The following is a 21,674-nucleotide window of genomic DNA, read 5'->3' on the forward strand; positions in this document are numbered from 1 at the left end:
TTCCAGTCTAGAAAGGACAGAAGACGGCTATTGTTTTTGTTTTTTTTAAAAAAAAAAATTACTATCAGCTTACTGTGTCTCACTCATATACTACAATTTTACATACACAGATATATATGCACGGCATTACACAGCAATCTTTTGGGGATCTCATATGGGCCATTCACCTACCGATGATGTCAACTACACAGCTCAAATGGTTAAGCTGAAGAGCACCTTGATTCAATAGAAAGAGCCATCGGATAAGTCTGGGAGGTCTGGTCATGGCACTCACAAAAAACACAGGGACGTTAATATTACCATACCTTAAGTGACTGTAGAACTAAGACACGTATTTAAGAAAACCAAAAGAAACTGGCGTGTATATCAATTTTCTTCATATTTAAGAATAGCAACAACAAATGCCTAAAGAAAAGTGTTGTTGGTACTAAGAAAGAAAACACTGCTCTTTTACAGGTCCTTACAAATCTAAGTAAGATGCTGGCAGGGGATAAACAGAAGTATACAGGACATGATGGTAAAGACAGCACCAGAAAAGACAGCTATTATCGATATTAACAATATCATGTTTTCAATATGGGAAAGTCCAGTGTAGAAGAAAAGCCATTCTCCTCCATTTAGGGTTTGTATAAAGCTTAGTAACTATCCTGTCCAAGTGAAACAGAGAAGTTGCTACTGTGGAAAGATCTATACATCTTCCCCCTTCCCTAACTACTGTTAGCCCATCACCAGTGTTATCAGTGAAGGAGGCAGGACAATATGCAGATACGGCTGCCTGAAAAACACTCTCCATCGCTGTTAAGCAAGTATCTTCTCCAACCCACTCTAAGACAAGGGAGAGGCAACTATTGCTTCGACAGCCCCTAGGAGATACATAGAACTTCTCATAGCAAGTGACAGAGAGGCAGCTGGGGCAAGTGGCTGGTCAGCCAGAAGCCAGACAAAAATAGGAGGAAAACCAGATGCAGAAGAATTTGGACAGACGAGGAATTTCATGTTGGAGGAACTTACATACAGCCTTGGTTGAAATGCCAAAAAAAGATAACATTATGGGAGCAAATTAATTATATACCACTGAGAAAATTTATCAGTGCAAGCCCAACTTCTACTAACATCCCATTACAAATGAAAATCCAGTTATCTATATGTCTCCTTGTTGCCCCAGGAAAGTACAATTTTGCAGAACCAAACTAGCAGGATAGTTTGACAAATTTTATTGCCTCTGGGTGAGCCTGACCTCACATTATCAACTTGTTTATGGACTCATTACTAAAATAATATTATACTGAATAGAATTATTTGGTTTTAAATTCCAACATCTTCCTATTCTCATATTACAGACCGATAGACATGAAATCTCCCCGATCCATGTTCTTCGGTGGTGCTAACAACCACTCCATTGCATTTTCCATTCTCAACTAACGTCATATTCCCACATCTCCCTGTTTTCAAATTAGCCAGCATCTCTCATCTTAATTTTCTTTCCTCTAAAAGTCTTCTAAATCTGTCAGGTCATTTTTGAAACAAGGTGACCCAAAAGAGACACGGACACAGTGTGTCAGACAGCCAACAAGACAAAACAGCATAAAATAATATGGCCTAGATTTTATGCATATGGGGTTGCAGCACCAAGTGACCTAAGCAGAACACATACAGAGAATGACAGGAGACTGGCTTAGGCAATTTGTCAAAGCAATCTCATAACCCCTTCACAGAGAAATATGGTAAATGTGTTGAGAGACAGTGACACACACCCGGAAGCAACTCCTATTGTCTGGGCAATAACGGAGAATGAATTGATGCAGAGTGACTGCTGACACTTGAATGAGGTCGCTAATGACAATTCATGCATTTTAGCAGCAATAATGTCCTTTGCCTGGTCAGAGTGTTGGCGTGTATATAATTTCTCTATTTATTTTAAAGCCTTGAGATGAAGTAAAAAGCCAGAAGTGTATTATGAACATGCAGGGAAAAGTGCATTGAATCCAATCGATAGGATTTAGTAGCAAAATTGTCAATACACCTCCTCTTCCTGGGCTGGATTTTCAACTAAAAGTAAAGCTACGGCAATGTATCCCTATAAAATCTGGTCCCATAAATCTAGCCCTCAAGTAGGCATATGTCCAGATTATTATTCTTCTAAATTCAACAACTTCCATAATTCACAAGAGACCCACAGGTTCATTAAGATATAGCAGTACTCCAAGCTAATGTCACATGGCCTCTTCTACGATACCTTGACCTCCACAACCCAAGATACATATTTCTAAACATGCAGGTACTAAGCATGCTCTAATGAGCCTCTCATTGAGGATAAGTCAATGGCAATTCCTACATGTAAGCCCTTTTTCATAAACTTGTTCCAAACACAGATATCTAAAAATTCAGACTTTAAAAAAGGCCACTTAAATTAAAGCCAAGGTCAGGTGCAAATAGGTGAGATTCAAGCATACTTTTCAACATTATCTCCCACCAGTGACAGGGAACTACTAGGAACCTACTACTGCCCTTTACCAGGTTTTACTGTCTTTGTATCATTCACATTTCATGAGGGTAAGTGCACATTAGTAAAGAGGGTTTATATTCATAGCAAAGTGTCTAACGGCCAAAGATGTTCCATCTAGTTAGGCCTACTCTAAGTCTGTTATCCTACATGACTGCATCTATGTTGCATGTTTTAGGAAACCTAAAAATCAGTTGTATCACAGAGCCATGCAAGTCTTCTCTTTGTGACCCCACTGGTGAAAAACATCCTTCTGCCGTTATATGGAGGTCCTTAGCCAGCCTAGTGTCATCTTCAGTAAATGAGCCCCTCCGATTTCACACCAACTCTCTATTCAGCTAGACTGAGTGCTCAAATCGAAGGACGATACACCCATGACAGAATGGGCCACACACTATCGCCACTGTAATCACTGCTCACTCTCATGTACGTGCTAATTAACAAGCCTGAAACAAAACACCTTGTATAGCATGGACAAGACTTGCTCCTGGCAGGCTTAGAGGGGCTACAGGACTTCCATGTACGAAAATAGACTTTGTGAAGCTCTGAAGAGCTGACCCGAGAGCCCACTGCATGTTGGCTCTATGAAGAGAGCACCTAGAGGGACATAAAAGACATCATTACTCTCTGGGAGCTAGTTGCTTTAGAGTCATAACAAAAACAAACAAACAAACAAATTCTTGATCTTAAAAATTTGGGAGCAATTACTAGTGTTTTTATACACAAATGTAAAAAAAGGTGGCCACACAAATTGATACGGAAAAGCTTACTAAGTAAGGAGGCAAAAGACAGTCAAACTGACTAGAAAAAAAAAAACAACCCAAAACCGATGACTGCAAGGTTAGTGTCTGATCTGTTCAGACTCAAATGACCATTATCAAATCTGCAACTTTTCTGGTCAGGTTCTATAAATTATTTCTCTCTTGTGCAACGAGAGGGCTCTACGTAATTGTTATATGGGGTCCCAAAAGGAATTACACCAGAACCTCCACAAGCAGATTATCAGCCTCATCCTCAAGTGGAGGGAAACGCCATCCTTTTCATACGGAAAAAACAAGAGCCAACCTTTGAGAGCCACCACACAGCAACGAAGAAATGCATATAACTTGTTCTGTGCATACCGAACAAGCCGGAGGGAACTTGTCCAGCAGAAGGTTCAATGTGCAGCCTCAGACCCTGCGGGCCTCTCTGTCACTTTATTAGTCATTGTATTTGCCAGAAGTGAGAAGTTTTATAGATACCATTTAAGGTACAGTAGCTGAAGATGTGAGCTCAGTGACAGAGACTAAGAGGCATCCAAGTGTGACTAGTTCTAAGGTGAACTGAAAAACATTTTACTCACTGAATCCTGAGGTCAAGTAAGCATCGTGGCTGACAGCCTAATGAATAGTTAAGCAGTTTCAGGCACTGCCTCATGCTCAAATTTGGGGTCTTACAGAGCTCTCTTGAAATAGGAGGACCATGTTGTTCAGATGTATTTTTTTCTTGACAGCAGGAAAATCACTTAGTTTTGATTTAAAACTGTAGCTAATTTAAGGGGCAGTATACCTTTCCATACTATAATTTATTCTTTTCAATATAAATGAATCCACCTGCTTGCTGTAAACTTCACATGTCATTTAGGTTTAGAATCAGTTCTAATTATCTCTTTATTCAACAAGAATTCAAGACACTTTCCATAGCTCTAGAATATAAGCATCTTAAAGGCTCACAAACACCCATTAAACTGTTTTGTACCTTACCCAAGCCTCGGGGCAGGTTAATGTCATTAAAATATGACCTGATCCAATTTATCAATTTCAATGGACAACCAGTAGCCATACAACCTCTCAAGACTGACTCATAAAACAAGTATCAAGCATACACTATGCTCCATCTTAGCATCAGAAACTAAAATTCTGGCTTCTGGCCCACTCAAAAAGCTTGTAATTTCACCGAGTTATCAGTACCATAACTCTATGAATTCTTCAAAATTGTTTCCACAGCAATGATAACTATAGAAATTTTAAAAAAAGTCTTTATTAAGCTGAAGTTTTTCTTGGGAGTGATTTTCCACTACAAATATTACATATACTGAAGACACACATCTTTGTTTTCATTTTTCTTTTCCACCATTAATTCCCTTTGGACAGTGATCATTACAATGTGCAGTATCACAAATTAATATTTCAGCTAGAAGTGATAGCTAGCCCTTATGGAGTCCTATTTTCCAAAGAACAGTTCTAGTGAATCCCAAAGAACAGCAGAAACATAGTTCTCGGTTGGCTTCCACGCCTTGCTATTAATGTAAATGGGGCTGCAAACCAATTAGACACTTGGCCATATATTTACTGATATAATTAGTTCCATATATGATTTCAAAACTTTGCACCTGCATCAGCTTAATTGGACTCTGCTACAGTTGAAATAAATAACTGAGCTGAATCTTCTCAAGTCATAGTATGTAGGAACTTAAAAATTTCTTTGGCATCAGCACCAGTGTAAAGCCATGATTCAGTGCAATAGAAGATGATAGTATTTGTTTTGGCACCAAGTATTCTTTACACCATACATACCCGCAATCTGAGACAGCATTACAATTCAATCTGTTGTAAAGCCGCTTAAAACGAAAAGGTTAGGTTAAAAAAAATAAAATAAAAATCAAGTGCTTAACATTATGCACCTCTTGCTAGTTAAATAATGCTGGCTTCTACTGTGCTTCCACCCTCAAATCTGCATTTCAAACATCTGTTAGCCAAAAGATTCTCTTCTAGGGCCAAGCACAGAAGGAAGCATCTCCCTTTCCCACATCTTTAGCTGAGAAGCAACAATGCCTCCCCTTTCTGAATACATTTCTTAAATTCCCAAGCCTTTCAGGTGCTCAAGGCACAACAGTCTTTCAGTGAGACACAGGCATTTCTGAAAATTTTACCATTTCGGATCTCCGCTCCTGCAAAAACATTATTGTCATTCCTTCAAATTGAGATTATCAGATGTGATGCCCTTCTCCAGCCTTTTTTTTTTTTTTTGCAGCAATCAAGGTTCAGTGGTTGAAATGTCCTTACCTAGGCTGATTTTCCTGGGACAGATTCTCCCCTCTCTGGTAACCATTGTCCGCCACCTGGGTTGTGGACCGCTTAACAATCTGCTTGAGTTCTTGTTCTAAGCGATCCTGGATGGCTTTCACTGTTTCAGGGATTTTTTTCAGCTTGGCCAGCCCTTTGATGAGTATGCCCATGAAGACAGCGCTGTTCTCCTCTGGATCCAGTTCCATATCTTCTTTAATTTCCAGAAGGCTTGTTTCTCGCACTGGAATACATTTAAAAAGGCATAATCCAAGATTTAAACTATTAAAACCAATACTTAGTGCCATGCAGGAGCAGCATATTAACTCCTTTGCCTTCACAGAACTCTCACCACTTTGAGCAACCAAGGAATAAACAAGGAAACCAGCAACACTCAGATTTTGGGGGAGGAAAACAGTGGATATTTCTGTTTGCTTGGAGGGTTCCCCATACATAAACACAACACCCTGCGCATTTGATGGCTTTAGAAAGAGAGATCATTATATAAGTTATGTACTAGTTAGGAAACAGAGTAAGTCTGGTGCTATTAAGATATCCATAAAGGAGAAGGTATTATATCACTACAAATCCCCCGAATGTGTTTCAAGGAGCTAAAAGCCCTACGATTCTAACCCAGCTGTTTTTCTTTGCTATGTCCTTCACAAGAGAGGAATTTTCATTATAAACACTATGAAGCTTAACAGACTTCTGATGAATTCGGCAAAGTTTACACTGCCAAAGTGAATCATTGTTTGATGTTATCCTATTTTGCTTTATTACATCTGTCAAGGGGTTGATGAAGTTACTCAAATCTTTTAGCAAGGCTTCTAGAAAGGAAAAACGAGAAGAATTAGAGCGGATACTGTGGATACAGTCCTCGTGAAGTAACAGGGATTGCACAGGGAGAAATTCTGTTGCTAAGCAACAAGAAAGAGAAAGGCAAGAGGTACTATGCTTGTTTTAAGTATGTTCATTAATCAACATTTCTTAATTTACAGATAACACACAGCAACAACAAAAGGATGTCTCTGTTAAAGACGGGGTGAAACATTTAATAAATATATTCAAACACTTATGTGAAGTAAGGGTCTTCAAGGCAAACTCAACTAAAGCATCTTGGAAAGTCTACAGTCATGTGGCTTGTTAACAGCCGGAGTGGCAGTGCATGGACAAACGGCACTAAAGTATACGGTTGAATCTATGCCATCCACCATACCATACCCTTGCGGAGAAATTAAAACCTAACGGCTGTTTAATCTTACTGGTACTGAACTCCGATAACGGCTGTTGGACGACAGATGACTCCCATGGTTTCTATTGCTGAACAGATTTTTTTTTTTACTTAAACCAAAACTTATACAAGAACCTGAATAAATGTCAAGAGATCCACTAGAAGGATTTAAATGACACGGCAGAAATGAAAAATGGCATGTCACAAGTAGCATGCAGCCCTGTAGCTGTCTAAAGCTATGACACGCTGAACAGAAGAGCATCAGCACGGCGTAAGTTAGCACAAGATCAAGAAAACAATGTCCCAAAGAGCCCGTACGGTGCCACTTTATAAACAGCATCATGACAAAAAGATAACACTTGTTTCACTGTCAGCTTACACCAACCTCCGCAGCAGAGATTGTTCCTTTCCGTCAGTGTAATCCCAAACACGGCACCTCCAGCTCAAACCAAACTCACCGTTCACGCGCTCTTGCATTCAACCCAGAGCACCAGCACCACTGCCAGGTAAGAGCGAGGTGAGAATGGATCCTGTGAGGTCATCACACGTCACAATGGAGAATGACATCAGGTTTTAGGTAATCAACATCAGGGGGATCAAATAGTGCCTTTTTACTCTCTCTCACACACTTTTTTTCACGTTAAAGTCTATTTAAAGTTGTAATTTGGGCAAGTTACGGGGTTAGCTTAGCCAAACACCTAGAAACACACAGAATATATTGAATTTAAAACAACAACAACAAAAAAGGATAATATAGGAGATACTTCAAACACGTATAAGCAATAATACCTACTAGAAATTAACAACCGAATGCACACATATTTCTGCCCGTAGCTCTCATCTATTGCACACCTTTCAACCCACGAGGCTGCAAAGCACTTTGTGCGCTGCATACATGGTCTACCCACTTTGTTAATGCTACTTGTTATTCTCAAAAAACCACAGCATGCCAGGCACAAAAACAGAAAATTAGCTCTTTGGAACAAGAGCTGTGGAAAAGACAGCACTGGAAATACTAGAGGAAGAAAGGTTTTAACTTATTGTTTTTAAAAAACCCCAAATATCTTGTTCCTCCGAGTTCAATGCAAAGATTTCACAGCCTAAGCAACCTTTTAGAGGACAGGTCCCCATCATTATGCTGCAGCCCCTTTGTAAGCAGACTGTAAATTATTCTTAATATCACACAATGAAAACCCAAGAGGGAGGAAATACTGCTGTATCCAAATGTGAGGACAGCATTTAAGGGGACCAAAGGCAGCAATCTCGCTGAGAACTCTGCCAGCACACGAAGATGAACGCTCCTCCATTTTCAAAAGAGCAAACCAATTTTGAACACCCTCAAATAGCCAGGACATTGATTTACATCTCTTACAAACAACAGCAAAGTGAATAGTTCAATATCTAGTAGCAACACACTGGTATATAAGTTTTGTTAGATCTGGTCTTTTGATAAAACAGTAGGGACCATGTTTCCTGCACATTCTGCCTATTAAACAGGTATCCTGGGTAGCTTTGGGGGCCCATTTATCTGTAAGATCTGACAAGATACCAACCCCAGGCAACTGAAGATGTTCTTCTTTTCCTGTGTCTTCCCCACTTCAAACACCCTCTTCTGCCATTTAATGTCATCAAGGGGTTATTTGACCACAAAGCTTTGGCCCAGGAATGAGCCCCTCCTGTCCCCTACCTCTTCGAAAAAGGCATCAAAGCAGACAGGCGTTTGTAAAGAAGTTCACCTTTAAAATTGCAATCCCACATGCTATTCTCTGTGAGCAGAGGAGCTCCATGGGTGAAGGAAGATGTCCCTACAGATCAGCTCTCAGAACTGAAAGCTGCGGCTCTATTTACTCTTAAACTGAGAATATGAATGACTTTGTTATTCATCCGTATCAAGACAAAAGCACAAGACTGTCAGAACCTATTCCGAGCTTTCTACATCCACCAGTTTCTACCTGAAATGCTTCTGTAAAACATGCGTCCCTTTAAAGGGGTAAGACCATCGTTCACGCCATAAGCACTTGCTTGACATAGAGAAGCCATGAAAAATTAAATTATCCTAAGGATGTTTGCAACAATTATTTTTACAAATTATTCTAAATTGTGGGTCTGCTATTCAGATTTGATTTGATTAGTCTCTTCTCCATTGTGATTCAAAGAGAAACGAAGGGAAAAAGAAGTCCTATTTTTTAATTAAAAACAGCTTCACTGTATTCAAAAATAATACACGTAGAAAACACCAAAGAAGAATTCCATACGATTTCTTCAGTAATACCAAGAAGTAAATTTCTCCACCCTCCTTGAGAGTATAACAAGTGAAATGTGATGTCAGTGAATGAATGTTTTAAAGTTTAAATTATTACATTTGCCTTTCTCCACCATAATGAAGCCTTTAAACTTCAATGTGCAGTTTTACGCTAAAAAACAGCCTCAACATACTGCTTGGTTGTCCCATCTCAGCTATCAACTCTTGTACACAGCCCCATGCAAACCAATAGAAATACCAGATTGCGTGAAGTCTGATCGAGGCTTCTGCAGGTCAGTTTGACATATAGCTTGAAAAGTTTTTAGCTAAACTCCTCTTTGGAAACCTAAATTTCAGTATCACTTAATGATTTCAAGTGGTTTTCATGGTTTAATTCCATTCAAAGATGACACCAAAACACTGAATCACACAGAATGGTTGAGGTTGGCAGGGACCTCTGGAGGTCGCCTGGTCCAACCCTCCCGCTCAAGCAGGGCCACCCACAGCCAGCTGCCCACGACCGTGTCCAGATAACTTCTGAATATCTCCAAGGATGGAGATGCCACAACCTCCCTGGACAACCTGTGCCAGTGCTCGGTCACCCTCACAGTCAAAAGGCATTTCCTGACATTCAGAGGGAACCTCCTGTGTTTCAGATTGTGCCCATGGCCTCTGGTCCTGTCCCTGGGCACCACTGAACAGAGCCTGGCTCCATCCTCTTTGCACCCTCCCTGCAGGTATTTATACACAGTGGTAAGATCCTCCCTTGAGCCTTCTCTTCTCCAGGCTGAACAGGCCCAGCTCTCTCAGCCTTTCCTCATACGACAGATGCTCCAGACCTTTCATCATCTTCATGGACCTTTGCTGGACTCTCTCCAGTGTGTCCATCTCTCTCTCACACTGGGGAGCCCAGCACCGGACCCAGCACTCCAGGTGTGGCCTCACCAGTGCTGAGTGGAGGAGAAGGATCACCTCCCTTGACCTGCTGGCAATACTTTGTCTAATGCAGCCCAAGATACCTTCAGCCTTCTTTGCAGCAAGGGCACTGTGCTGGCTGCTCATGTTCAACTTGATGCCCACCAGGACCCCCAGGTCCTTTTCTGCCAAGCTGCTTTCCAGCTTGGTGACCCCCAGCATGTTCCCGTGCCTGGGGTTGTTCCTCTCCAGGAGCAGGACTTTGCAATTCCTCTGGTTGAGCTTCATCAGGTTCCCGTCAGTCCATTTCTCCAGCCTGTCCAGGTCCCTCTGGATGGCAGCATGACCCTCTGGCATACCGGCCAGTCCTCCCAGTTTGGTGTCATCTGCAAACTTGCTGAGGGTACACTTGGCCCCAACATCCAGATCAGTAATTAAGATGTTGAGCAGGACTGAACCCAGTAGGACCCCCAGGTGTACCCTGGGGTAGACTGCTAGTTACCGGCCTCCAAAGAGACTTTGTGCCACTGATCACCACCCTCTACACCCAGCCATTCAGTCAGTTTTTGATCCACTTCTCTGTTCATCCAGCCTGTACATCAACCATTTCTCTATTGGGATCTTACGGAAGACAGTGTCAAAGGCCTTACTGAAGAGCAGGTAGATAATATTCACTGCTCTCCTCTCATCTACCAGGCCAGTCACTTCATCACAGAAGTTTATCAAGTTGGTCAAGCATGAATTCCCCTTGGTGAAGCCTTGCTGACTATTCCTGATGATTTTCTTGTTCTAATGATCTCTGAAAACTGCTTATGAAGCAGAACATTTAAATATGGTTTCTCAAAAGCCTCCCAAGACAACAACCTAAAGGAGTGATGATTTTGCCACATTCTCTAATGAAACACACAGCCATTTTCAAAAATTTTTCATCACTCAAGTGGTGCATCTGAAAACGCACGACTCCGTGTTCAAGCAGTCAAAATTCTACCCTCAATTTATATCACTAGAAAGTTGAATCATGCACATCATTGATTCATCACCTCCATAGTTACAAAGGTGGAAACTTCCCTGATGGCTCCCTGGTTTGACGATGCCCTATAAAAACATCTGTTCCAAATGATGATACCCTCATTTGTATAGTTCTGCCGTTTCACAAGAAAGAAACCTGCTGCAAGAGGCATTTTAATTGCTCCAGTCTGATCCCCAGAAAAGCCAATGTTGATAACTCATTTAAGCAAAGCAGCTAAAGAAAAGGCTCTTGGGTCTTGTTTTTTCATTCCAATGAATGGTCAAAATTTGCTGCTACTCATTACAGAAGATTTCATTAGCTGTGTGCTTTTATGGGCAACTAGTAAAATTTAATGTACTATTTTCCATGATTTATGTCCTTTCTGATTATACCCTTTCTGCCTTCAATCCTTTTAGAGAAAAGGATGCAAGTTTATAGTGCCCCAAAGGCATAATTTAAGATTTGAAGAAACGTCACCTGCTAATTTCTGGTCCTGAATCCTTGTTCTGACCCATGCATGGAGACAATGAGCAACAAATGGACCGTTACTTTAGAAATGGGTCCTTTAAAAATTTTGGTCATTTTCTTCTCTGCCTTACTACCAAGCCCAGAAGAAAATAGGTCTCAGAGATCAATAACCTCAAAGCCTCAAGGCAAATCTACTCTTTCCAAAACTGTTGTTCACACAGTTCCATCTATAGTTTTAAGGATGTTAGTCTTTCAATAACAGAGGCATTTTAATTTGACAAGGCCACTCTTTCAAATCCATTGTAACAACATTTCATTCTCAGAAAACTGTACAAAGTAACTCTGTAAGCCACGCTCAAAATCCTCCTAATACACACAAGCATTAAAACTGAGTCTCCAAATAAAAAAATAAGTGCATGGTAGTCAAATATCTCATGTTGGGACCACGTATAAGAACAACTAATTAAATTATACAGGAAGAGTGACTAAGCGTTACCCTTTTGGCTGTCATCACAAGCATCTAAAATGTCCTCGATTTTCCATTCCCTTCCCCGAACACACACGCAGATTACACACATCAGTGCTTAGCATCAAGTCAGAACACGAACCATTAGCGAGGATCAGTGACAGAAATCATGATCCTGCAAAAACAGATGCACAAGAAGTTCCTTCATAGGCTTTCGTGTTTATTGTGTAGTTGCAAACCCTTCTTAAACCGCAGGAACAGACTTCCTCTTAAACATTCCAGGCGCAAAAATTTACCGGGAGATAAGGACAAACTCTGCTTTTTGTGCAGCGCTGCAATGATAGCGGGAGAGAATCAGACTCACTGCTGGATTTTCCCATCACCTTCTGATCAAGTCTTCAGTTGGGTTTGTGCAAATGCAAAACAGCTAAAACAGGAAAACTCTGGTTCAGTGAGGGGAACATTTAATTTTTAGTACAAATGATATAGAAAAATCACCCAGCTGGTGTCAGATCCTCAGGTGAGGTTAATAGGAAAAAAATATCTTTTATGTATTTGTTGAGCATGTTTGAAGTGGAAGCAACTGTGACAACAAACAGAGAACGCCACAATGGCATTTTTAGAGCCACCTTTAAGGTTGGACTCTAAAGCTCTGGCTCCTGCAGGTATTTTGCAGGGCCAAGTTCACAGGTCTCCAAATGTTTTCACTGACACAGAAGTACTTGCGTTCTTGAAGAAACAGAGCCAGGAGCAGTAACTAGACTTGACCTTAGAAGCCACCATGCTGCTTGGATCTAGAAGCTACATTTTTCCCTTAGAGCTGAGAATTACGTGTCGCTGAAGTATGTTACCTGTCCAGCATAAAAATCACATGCGCCATCAATAACAATATCAACTGTCACCAGCTCAGCTCATCTTTGTCCAATTTCTAAAAAGTACTCTCAGGAATTTTTCAGGAAAGGGCGCTCTCGGGTTTGCTATGTGCTGGGTGAGCACATTTTATAGTTCCAGGAAGAGCCTGGCAATGCAGGAACCTTCATAAATACTCTTCAGAGTACAGAAGGTTCAAGCAGAGAAATATAATTTAAAAAAGTTAATTTATTTCTCTGAACTGGCATGAAGGGAAAATGTTACTGGTGAACTGCCATATCTACAATCCTCAGGTGAACATTACTGAAGGTTTTGTTTATTTTAAGTGCGGCAGGAACAGCTTTAATTTCCTTATAAAGATTCTACAGCACAAGGTAACATCTCCTTTGGGAAGTGAATGCAGAAAGGACTCAAAATTTTGGCATCTTTGCTGAGATGGATTGAATGAGTCAGTGCTTTATAATGACATGCATTAATATGCACGGCCACTTTGTTTCATCAATAAAAAGCCAAAGAACTTAAATGACTAAAGGCAGAAACAGCTTTCATTATGCATACACATAAGTTTTAAATTCTCTGGTAGTTCCGCAGTCCTGGAAAAGGCTACTTTTAAATAAAATTATGTGGAAAAAATATACATAAGTACATTGTGCACTTGAAGCAAAACCATATGCATACGTTATGCTGATCAAATGTTTTCTATTACAATCGACATCTTTCCCAGTCTGAGGGACACTTGCCCAGCACTTCACTGAATGATACGGAATGTAACGAGGAGCCAGGTAAGACATTCTCTGGTGCACTGGGCACGAAGAGCAAGAACTGATCTGCAGAAACAATAATTTTTAAGGCAGATTCTCAACTGACCTATACCGATTTACTAGAGTTGAGGATTAAGCCATCAGAGCCTTTGTTTTCAGGCATTTGGAGTAAAAGGAGCGATGCTGTTTTATGTTCACAAACTGCTTTGTTGATAGAGACCACTGCTGTGGTTCTTACCTGTTGCTTGTAGCCTAGAACCTTCATTCAAACACGGTATGAAATAACTGTTTATCAAGGCATGTTAGGACAAGTGATTTTAAACACCATCAACACTGCATCGAGCAAATAAAAAATAGAACTTAGTGATTCTCAGAAGTCTCAAATGAGTCAGAAAACACTTATCTAGCTATGCTCTAGGAATGCTAGTACCACGTCTTCTTCTGCCATCACAGGTAATTAATAACCCCCCTTTTTCTCTTCTTACACATGCAAACATTGCCTGGTATACTGTGGAGGGAACCACCAAAAAAACCGACAAACAACCAAACCCACAACCTTTTTTATTTGAAAACATAGTCTCACTACTTGTATAAGAAGAAATGTCTGAATGGCCCAGGTAAGCAAACCCCAGATCTCCCTATTCTAACTGGAGCCAATACATTAAATAGGGGTCCCGTGTCCTATTCTAAGTAAAAGATGGTGGAAAAGAGTCTTGGCCTCATCTCTGCCAATAAATGGGATCAAACTAAGTATCTTGGACTTTGCTCCTTCCTTACAGAAGGGGCATCCTTCACATGTTCATCTACCTTTCTATCTTACATAACGCACATCACTCATGCTTTGTAGAAGGTATCTTCAGAAAGTTTATAAACATCCCCATCAGACGGATAACCCAGGCTTACTTTCAATTCATTTTGGAGAAGTTTTATCAAAATCTGGAATTTAGATTTGGTTCCAACTGCAGCAAGATAAGCGGTTTTGTTACCTCAAAACTGAAGTTGGTTATTTTTGGTTCTGCTCCTCAGAAGACTTCTGTAACCAACAACTGTGAGTCTATGTACAGGATGACACTGTTTATTCCTATGTAACCTTGTTATCATATAAAGTCATAATCACGGTGGGCAAGACTGTCATGGATGATCACAGTCAGTTCGGTACAAAAACTATCCACTGAAAGTCAGCGCAGTAAACTTGAACTAGACTCTGTTCAAGGAAAAGGGCAGCACATAAATGGGAACACTAGGGTCAGTGCTCATCAAGCCCTGAGCTCTGAAAAAGCAGTATGCCTTGGGACTTTCCTTTACAGACAGAATTGCAGTAGTCCATCATGAATATTAAAAATGCTTTTATCTTTACAAACAGGTTTACAGCTGGCTACAGCTGGGGAGGGAAAAAGAAAAAAAAAACAAAACACCACAACTTCTTGCCCAGCTTTGGATAATAACAAACCTCTTACCAATCTCAGCAGATGCAACGATAATTGGCTAGGCTCTGTAAGTCTTCAAAGGTGACAAGTGTCAACAAAATTCTTTTCAGAGCATATTTAAGGTTCGTATTACACTAGCAATGAAAAAACAACTAAGGAAGACACTAAAGGTACTGAAAGAAGGATAGGATTTCCATTCTTCAGTAGGTGCACCTCCTGCTGTCTATTCCCCACCATAAGGCATAATGGGAGATCACCATCAGCTCCATAACTTCAGACTTGTTTTTTTTCTTACTATACAGAGGACTAATATTTTAGGTGGAAAACAATGGCAGACACTATACAACTAACTCACTGAAAAGGAAGTAGATTAACATTTACAGTGGTGAGACTGGGATTCAGTTTTTTGTGGTTTATTTCTTCAGCTCCCCAAAATCATGTGATCTTTAGCAAGAAACTGAACTGAACTTCTCACTGATCACAGGGGAAAAGAACAGGAATTCTTCAGATTTGTTTTCCCCTGGAATTTTCACACTTCTCTTCCAGGTTTCCATGACCAAGCTGCAGTTTCCAGCTCTGCAAGTTTGCCTTGGCATGTCACAAGTGACTCCTGACAAACCTCCACTATGTAGAAACATAGTCTCAGGCTCTGAGAGACCAGCCAACCCTACAGGAGCGGGGCTAAATAACAAAAACCCCTACAAGAGCAAAAGATAAGAATGATCAAATGAAAGCGTCTAGGAGGCAAGCATGACAAGAAAAAACAGAAACAAGAACACACAAATAAGGCCAAAAGAATTAATAAGGATGAGAAGCGAAGGGAAGATTCTCTGCATTTGAGGAATACTGAAACAGTCAAGTTTTGAAAGGAAGGAGGGGAGAGATGTGGGTCACTTCCGTATTACTCATTTTATGCATTTGTTAAACAAGGGCAACCCCACTTATTAAACCACTGAAACAATACCAGGATTAATTCCCCATCAGTGCAGCACTTTCAAAGGCTCATTCAAAAGCACCAGTGAAACTGAGTGTTTTGCTCAGTGTTTGTTCTAGTAACAGGTATACAAAGATCACCACCAGATTATTCCTGTGTACAGACAGACCTTTAGTCAAAGTTACAAAGTTCCCACAAGGAAAAGCTTTGACCTTTTGGCTCCAACACAGCAAAAAACTTCTGCAACATCCACACATGCCTGCCGGCCTACATTAAATAACGTAGAGGAGACCTCTATGCAAACTGAACTGACTGTAAATATCTTTTCTGCCCAAGATATCTAGAACATGATCAAGATCAGAACAGGCACAGAAACCTAAGTGTATTTAATTGAAGCTGATGGGGGAGGGGGGGGCAGCGGTGTTAAGGATTATTTGCCAAAAGAAAAATGCAGATATGGCCAAGTTCTGCCCACTCACTCATTTCATGACACTCCACAAACCACTTCCTAACCTGTTGTCTCAGGACTTCCCACCAGCAGCCATCCATGAAGAGGGGATGATATGCCTACTACTACTCCTGTAAAATCATCTGAAGATCTACAAATTAATTCTGTGAGGAATGCATGTGACTTAAATACTCACTGCTGGAGCTTCCAGGAGTACTGAACTGGGAAGTTTCAAGGAACTTTCGAGGTGTAGACAAGTTAGTAACATCCAGAAGAGGTACAGGAGGGACATCTTTCACAAGTGAACTGCGTGAGGGGAAAGAATTAAAGCAAACAGTTTACTATTATTTACAATCTTAGTTCACAACAAATAATCCATTTATTTCTTAAACTTGTAAGCCTAAGCAATAGATATACATAACACACAGTTTTGATACAAGAGGTTTACAAAAGCTAACTTAAAGCACAAGTCCACAGATGAATACGAGTGGGTGTGTATATATACACATTTCAGTGAAAAGGGAAAAACCCAAAAAAGCAATGATGAGGGAACACTGGCATATCAAAGACAAAATTTGGGATCCCAAGGCGTCTCTGAATTTAGTAGCACTCTAGACTAGACTTGTCTGACTGGTCGCAGCAACACGATCAGGACACAGGCACGTTGGAATTGCCATAGCACGTGATTATTTCCAAAGAGGCACATTCACCTCCAGCACAATTAACTACTGCTAGCATGATGATAAATTAACATGGAATTGTTAAGACCTTTCTGGAAAACTACATAGTGAGGAGAAGAGATGCTCCCATTTCCATGGCTTCTGTCAACTACTTAATCCTTCAAGGTTTTCTAGGTCCCGCTAGAAACCTCCACCCCTTTTCCTCCCCTTCAAATTCAGGTTCTGTGAACACCTACACGCATCTCTCTCCAAATGAACCTTCTTACTCAGAAAGGAAAGACTTTCAACTTGGTCATTTTCATAATAAATTCACATAGTATTATTTGCCAAAAATGTGTCATGCTGCCCCAGCTGCATAATGAAAGGCATGTGGCAGGGGAACGCAAACAAGAAATCATTTTTAAGAGAAAAGAGTGGAGAAGGCTCCTATAATGGAGTTCAGTATGTTCCCTTAAAGGTCAAAATGCTTATAGAAACCTGCAAAGACAAGGGCTAAGCTTACTATCCTACTTAAGAACCACCTATACTCGCTATACACCTACAATACCATACTTACAGGGATTAGCTTTCCAGCTTAGCAATGTTACGTAGAACACACTTAAAACCAATACAAGAAATAATTATAAACATTATTGCATCCTGGGCAACAGCCAGTCTAGGGCAGCACACTAAAACAAAGCAACAAGACTGTCCTTGATGCAAGAGTTCATGTTATCAAATATCAATGATGTGCAACAGGGAATGTGAAAAAAGATAGAAAACGAGAAAAAGATAAGGGTCCCTGTAGCAGTCGTACAAAACCGCAGTTAATTAGCAGTTGCATAGTCTGGGTGCACCAAAGCTTTGTGCCTGTTTTTAATTAACAAGATGAGTAAGGAAGAGACTGATGACTTGCTAGCAATCCTCCTTCCTAGCAATTTCAACTTCAATCAATCCTTTATTTCACAAATTCATTTAATGTAAGTTAGTCTCTCTCCTCTTATTTTTGGTAAGCATTTTTTATTCCTTCTCATAATAAAACGCTAATTTATCTTTTCTCTGCATCTTTAGCACATGCTGACTCCCCTTTTGCTCCCCACCCCTGTTTATTACCTCTCCTACTCTACAAAAGTTATCTTCCAATACTGTGTCTCTCTTTTCTAGCCACTAGCTTTTCTTCCTTCCCTCCCAACAACTCTATTGTCCTCAAACTTAGAATTCGCAAAATTAGGAAAAAAAAGCCAGGCACCTATACCTAAGCTGAACTTCCACTGATGAGAGGCACCAACCAGGTAAGAAGTTTCAACATCTTTAAAACACCTTAGAAACACAACCCAGCCAAGACACTGCTCAGACACTTCCATATTGCAGCCTCAAGCTAGTAACCTTACGGTTAGCTGGAAGTCTTTTAAACCTTGGACGTTTGCTAGAAAAGATGAGCAATTTTTCCCCTGTGTTCTTCCCTTTGCCTGACCTGAGCCTCATGATCATGACATTTGTAGGAAAGGTATATGCATCAGAGAAGGAAAAGGATGCTAAAAGGAACTGACCTCATCATAATTCTGTGGGAAGCAGCAAAAAACCAACAGAATCACTAAGCAAAAGTGAAAGAATGAGAACAGACTGTTCACAGGCTCGAAGGTGCATCAACATATTCGGCGTTTTTCTGCTCTCCACAGCCATAAGCGTGAGAAATTTGCTTGCCAAAAACGAAAGGTTGAGGTGTAAGTTGATGGCACTCTCCCAAGAAAGCTTCTACTTATGAAAGGAAAAACGTTGTCCTCTTCCCTCCCAGACCTGTTGCCCTCAGTTAGCATCACACCAAACCCACCTTATTCTCCCTTTCTCCTTGTTGCCTTGTCCTACTCGGTTAGTTGATTTGATGTAAAGATGACGGTGTAATTCATCTATCAGGACTAAGTGCATGTTCATCTTCTTACTGTGGAGCTCCAGCCTCAGATCACTCAATCCCTCCACCTGAAGAAGGGGACCCTCCAAGGAGTCCACCGCTGACACCTGGAAGGAGAACACGTGACAACTTTTAAAGGTCAATTCATTCATCTCTCAGGACTTTCCCCTTTGATTAGGGGAGTGTCCAAATACCATGGTGATTCTATCCATAAACCCTTTTAAAGCAGAAAAGGTTTAAGTAGCATTTCTTTATTTCTGTTCCTACAAGAAAATTCAATATATAAAAAGGGTCCAATATCCAAACTACTCAGATGTAATGAGCAGTCTTCAAATATTTTGAGCATATGTATAAAACAAGTTAGTTAAAACACAGTTCATTAAACAAAAATCAAAGCACGGTTTATCACAAAATAAGAGTATTATCAAATAGAAAAGTGTTAGAAAAAGATACTGACAATGATGTTTGATTGTCTTTATTCTTTTCATTACAGAAACACCAACAAAACATAATTCCCAATTCCATAAACGGGGAGAAAATGGCTTAAATTTTATTTGGCTAAAGTGATGTCATGACATAGCTGAAAAAGCTTAGGAGGCCTCATCTTCTAGCCTACACGTCATGTATGTGTCATGTAACTACACAATTTAAATAAACATCAGATTAATGAAAGCTATTGCTAGCTCAAAGGTACTTTTGAACTCTAAAGAGTGTGAGGTTTTTTGATACTCGATTATTAAGGCTCAAATTAAGGAAAACAACTTTATACAAGCAATGGAGTACCAGGCAGGGATCTAGACATGCAGTAACATAAAACAGGCCACAGGTAACATTTCTCTGCTGATGTACTTCAATAGTGACCAGCTGACATCCAGTGGGCCCTAGACCGAGGAACCTAATTCCCATTTATATCCTAAAAACAACCATGGACAAAAGCCACCAGGAATGACAAATCAGTGCATAAAAGCAATACTATCAATTTGCATCTCTCCCACTTTACTTGTTTTCCTACCTATTTAACAGAGCACTTCCACAGTTACTAGGATAATAATAATAATAATGGTATCCCTCTGCAGTTTCCCAAATCTCAGTGCTGATGATGTAAGAAACTAGAAATAGCACATTTTGCATACAGAGATTTAAAATTTAAAAAGGAAAAAAAAAATCATTCCCTAATAACTGAAGATACTATTAGTGAAATAAGACATTTGCTTGCACTTCAGGATCTAAGTTTATAGCAAACCTGTCAGCTAAACATTAAAAATGAAAAGCAAGGAGGTACAGTAAGTAGACAGCCAAGCTAAGGTCTGGTCCCTTAATACCAGTAAATATTAACTATGCTGAAAGAACATCTATCAACAATGTATTACTTTGCTTGCCTCCAAGTCAAGAATGACCCTGCAATAGCTTTGGGGCAGTCAGGCTTTTTAAATTAAGAGCAGTTTCTAAGAGGAAGCTACACTTTCTCCTTCCTCCTGAAAAATTTTGCCAAGAAGTCCCTAACTATGAAATTCTTTTCTCTGCATGGATGATGAGAGCGTGCACTTGCTGCCAGTCTTTAGGAGAGAGCTCAGTCTTGAGAAAGACTTTGTGTCACAGTATTAATCAGAGAGGACTGCACAGGCTCCTCCTAAGCCCACCAACGCTGCAATTTCAACAGCAGCTACGGGCTTCCTATCACTTGACACAAAGCACTACCCATCCTCTTTCTTCCCAGTATCTATTTGTGAACAGTTACGGAAGTTTGGCCATAACATATCACAAAACCACACCACAAATGAAGCAAAAAACCAAATTTGCTTCTCCGCAACAAGCTGACATGCCAGAGTACATACAAATAGAGAAGGCTCAGCAGGCATGCAGACGCAGCTTGGAAACCTTTGGCAGAAGTTTAAGTGCTAATTTTTATCTTCTTCCTTTGGCAGGTAGAGATGCACCCCAAATCTCCCAACTCCAAAGGCGCTTTAACTCCCCCCCCCCGTCACTTCAGGGGAGTTGCAGGCATTCATCACTGCCCTGAAAGCTGTCAGCAATTTCACCAAAGCAAGAACATGATCAGGAACAACATTTGTCAAACTGAGAAGCTGAGAGATGAAAATGCAGCGAGGGAAGAACTGAAAGCAAGCAGGAAAGTGACATTAAAAAGGTTCCACAACATCCAGGAAAAGTATTATCTAAAACACAAGCAACAAAAAGTTAAAGCTTTCCACTTAGATCATTTGGCTCTATTTTTATCTTCTCAGTTCCTAAAAAGTTATTCTCAAAACTAATTGTCAAGACCAACATACAGCTCTCAAACACGGCTTTTGAGAAACAAAGGGAACAGTCACTCATTTATTGTACTTAAAAAAAAAAAAACCCACCCCAAAACCCCCATATTGTTATGCACTGAATCTTCTTCTTCTGGAAAAAGCCGCTTGGTTTTTTTGGTGGCATTTCTGACACTTCATATTTGCAGTCAGACAAGCTGGAAGTTACGTCCTTGATAAATGCCACTTTCCCAGTGATTGAACTTTACAGGTAAATAACACAGGCAAGTTTCAATGTTATGCACACTTGGAGCCTTTTAACTTAAGGCGGCCCCACTCCAGTAAAGCCTCACTTAACCACTCTTTTCTTTTCCATTATTTCATTTCCCCTTAACGCCAATTATCAAGGCAGATAAAAGCTTAATGTTCTGAACAGTTTGGGCCTGGAAAGTAACTACAGGCTCAATCCAAGTTCATGGAAGTCAAGGTAAAGTCTCCAATTGGTTTAGGTGGCAACAGGCATAAACATTATGTTAAAA

At 40.3% G+C, this 21,674-nt stretch overlaps 1 protein-coding gene across 2 annotated transcripts in view; it reads right to left on the reverse strand.

The window, feature by feature from the left end:
• Window positions 1-21,674, reverse strand: part of EXOC4 (exocyst complex component 4) — a 421,757-nt gene that overhangs the window by 351,375 nt on the left and 48,708 nt on the right. For both annotated transcript variants that reach the window (XM_072857159.1, XM_072857168.1), the window contains exons 4-6: window positions 18,809-18,993; window positions 16,515-16,624; window positions 5,548-5,791 (exon numbers count right to left, since the gene is read on the reverse strand). In XM_072857159.1, coding sequence (XP_072713260.1) covers window positions 5,548-5,791; window positions 16,515-16,624; window positions 18,809-18,993 — 539 coding nt within the window. The remainder of the gene's footprint in view (window positions 1-5,547; window positions 5,792-16,514; window positions 16,625-18,808; window positions 18,994-21,674) is intronic.

The sequence above is a fragment of the Ciconia boyciana genome, chromosome 1 (assembly GCF_034638445.1).
Source record: "Ciconia boyciana chromosome 1, ASM3463844v1, whole genome shotgun sequence".
Lineage (NCBI taxonomy): Eukaryota > Metazoa > Chordata > Aves > Ciconiiformes > Ciconiidae > Ciconia > Ciconia boyciana.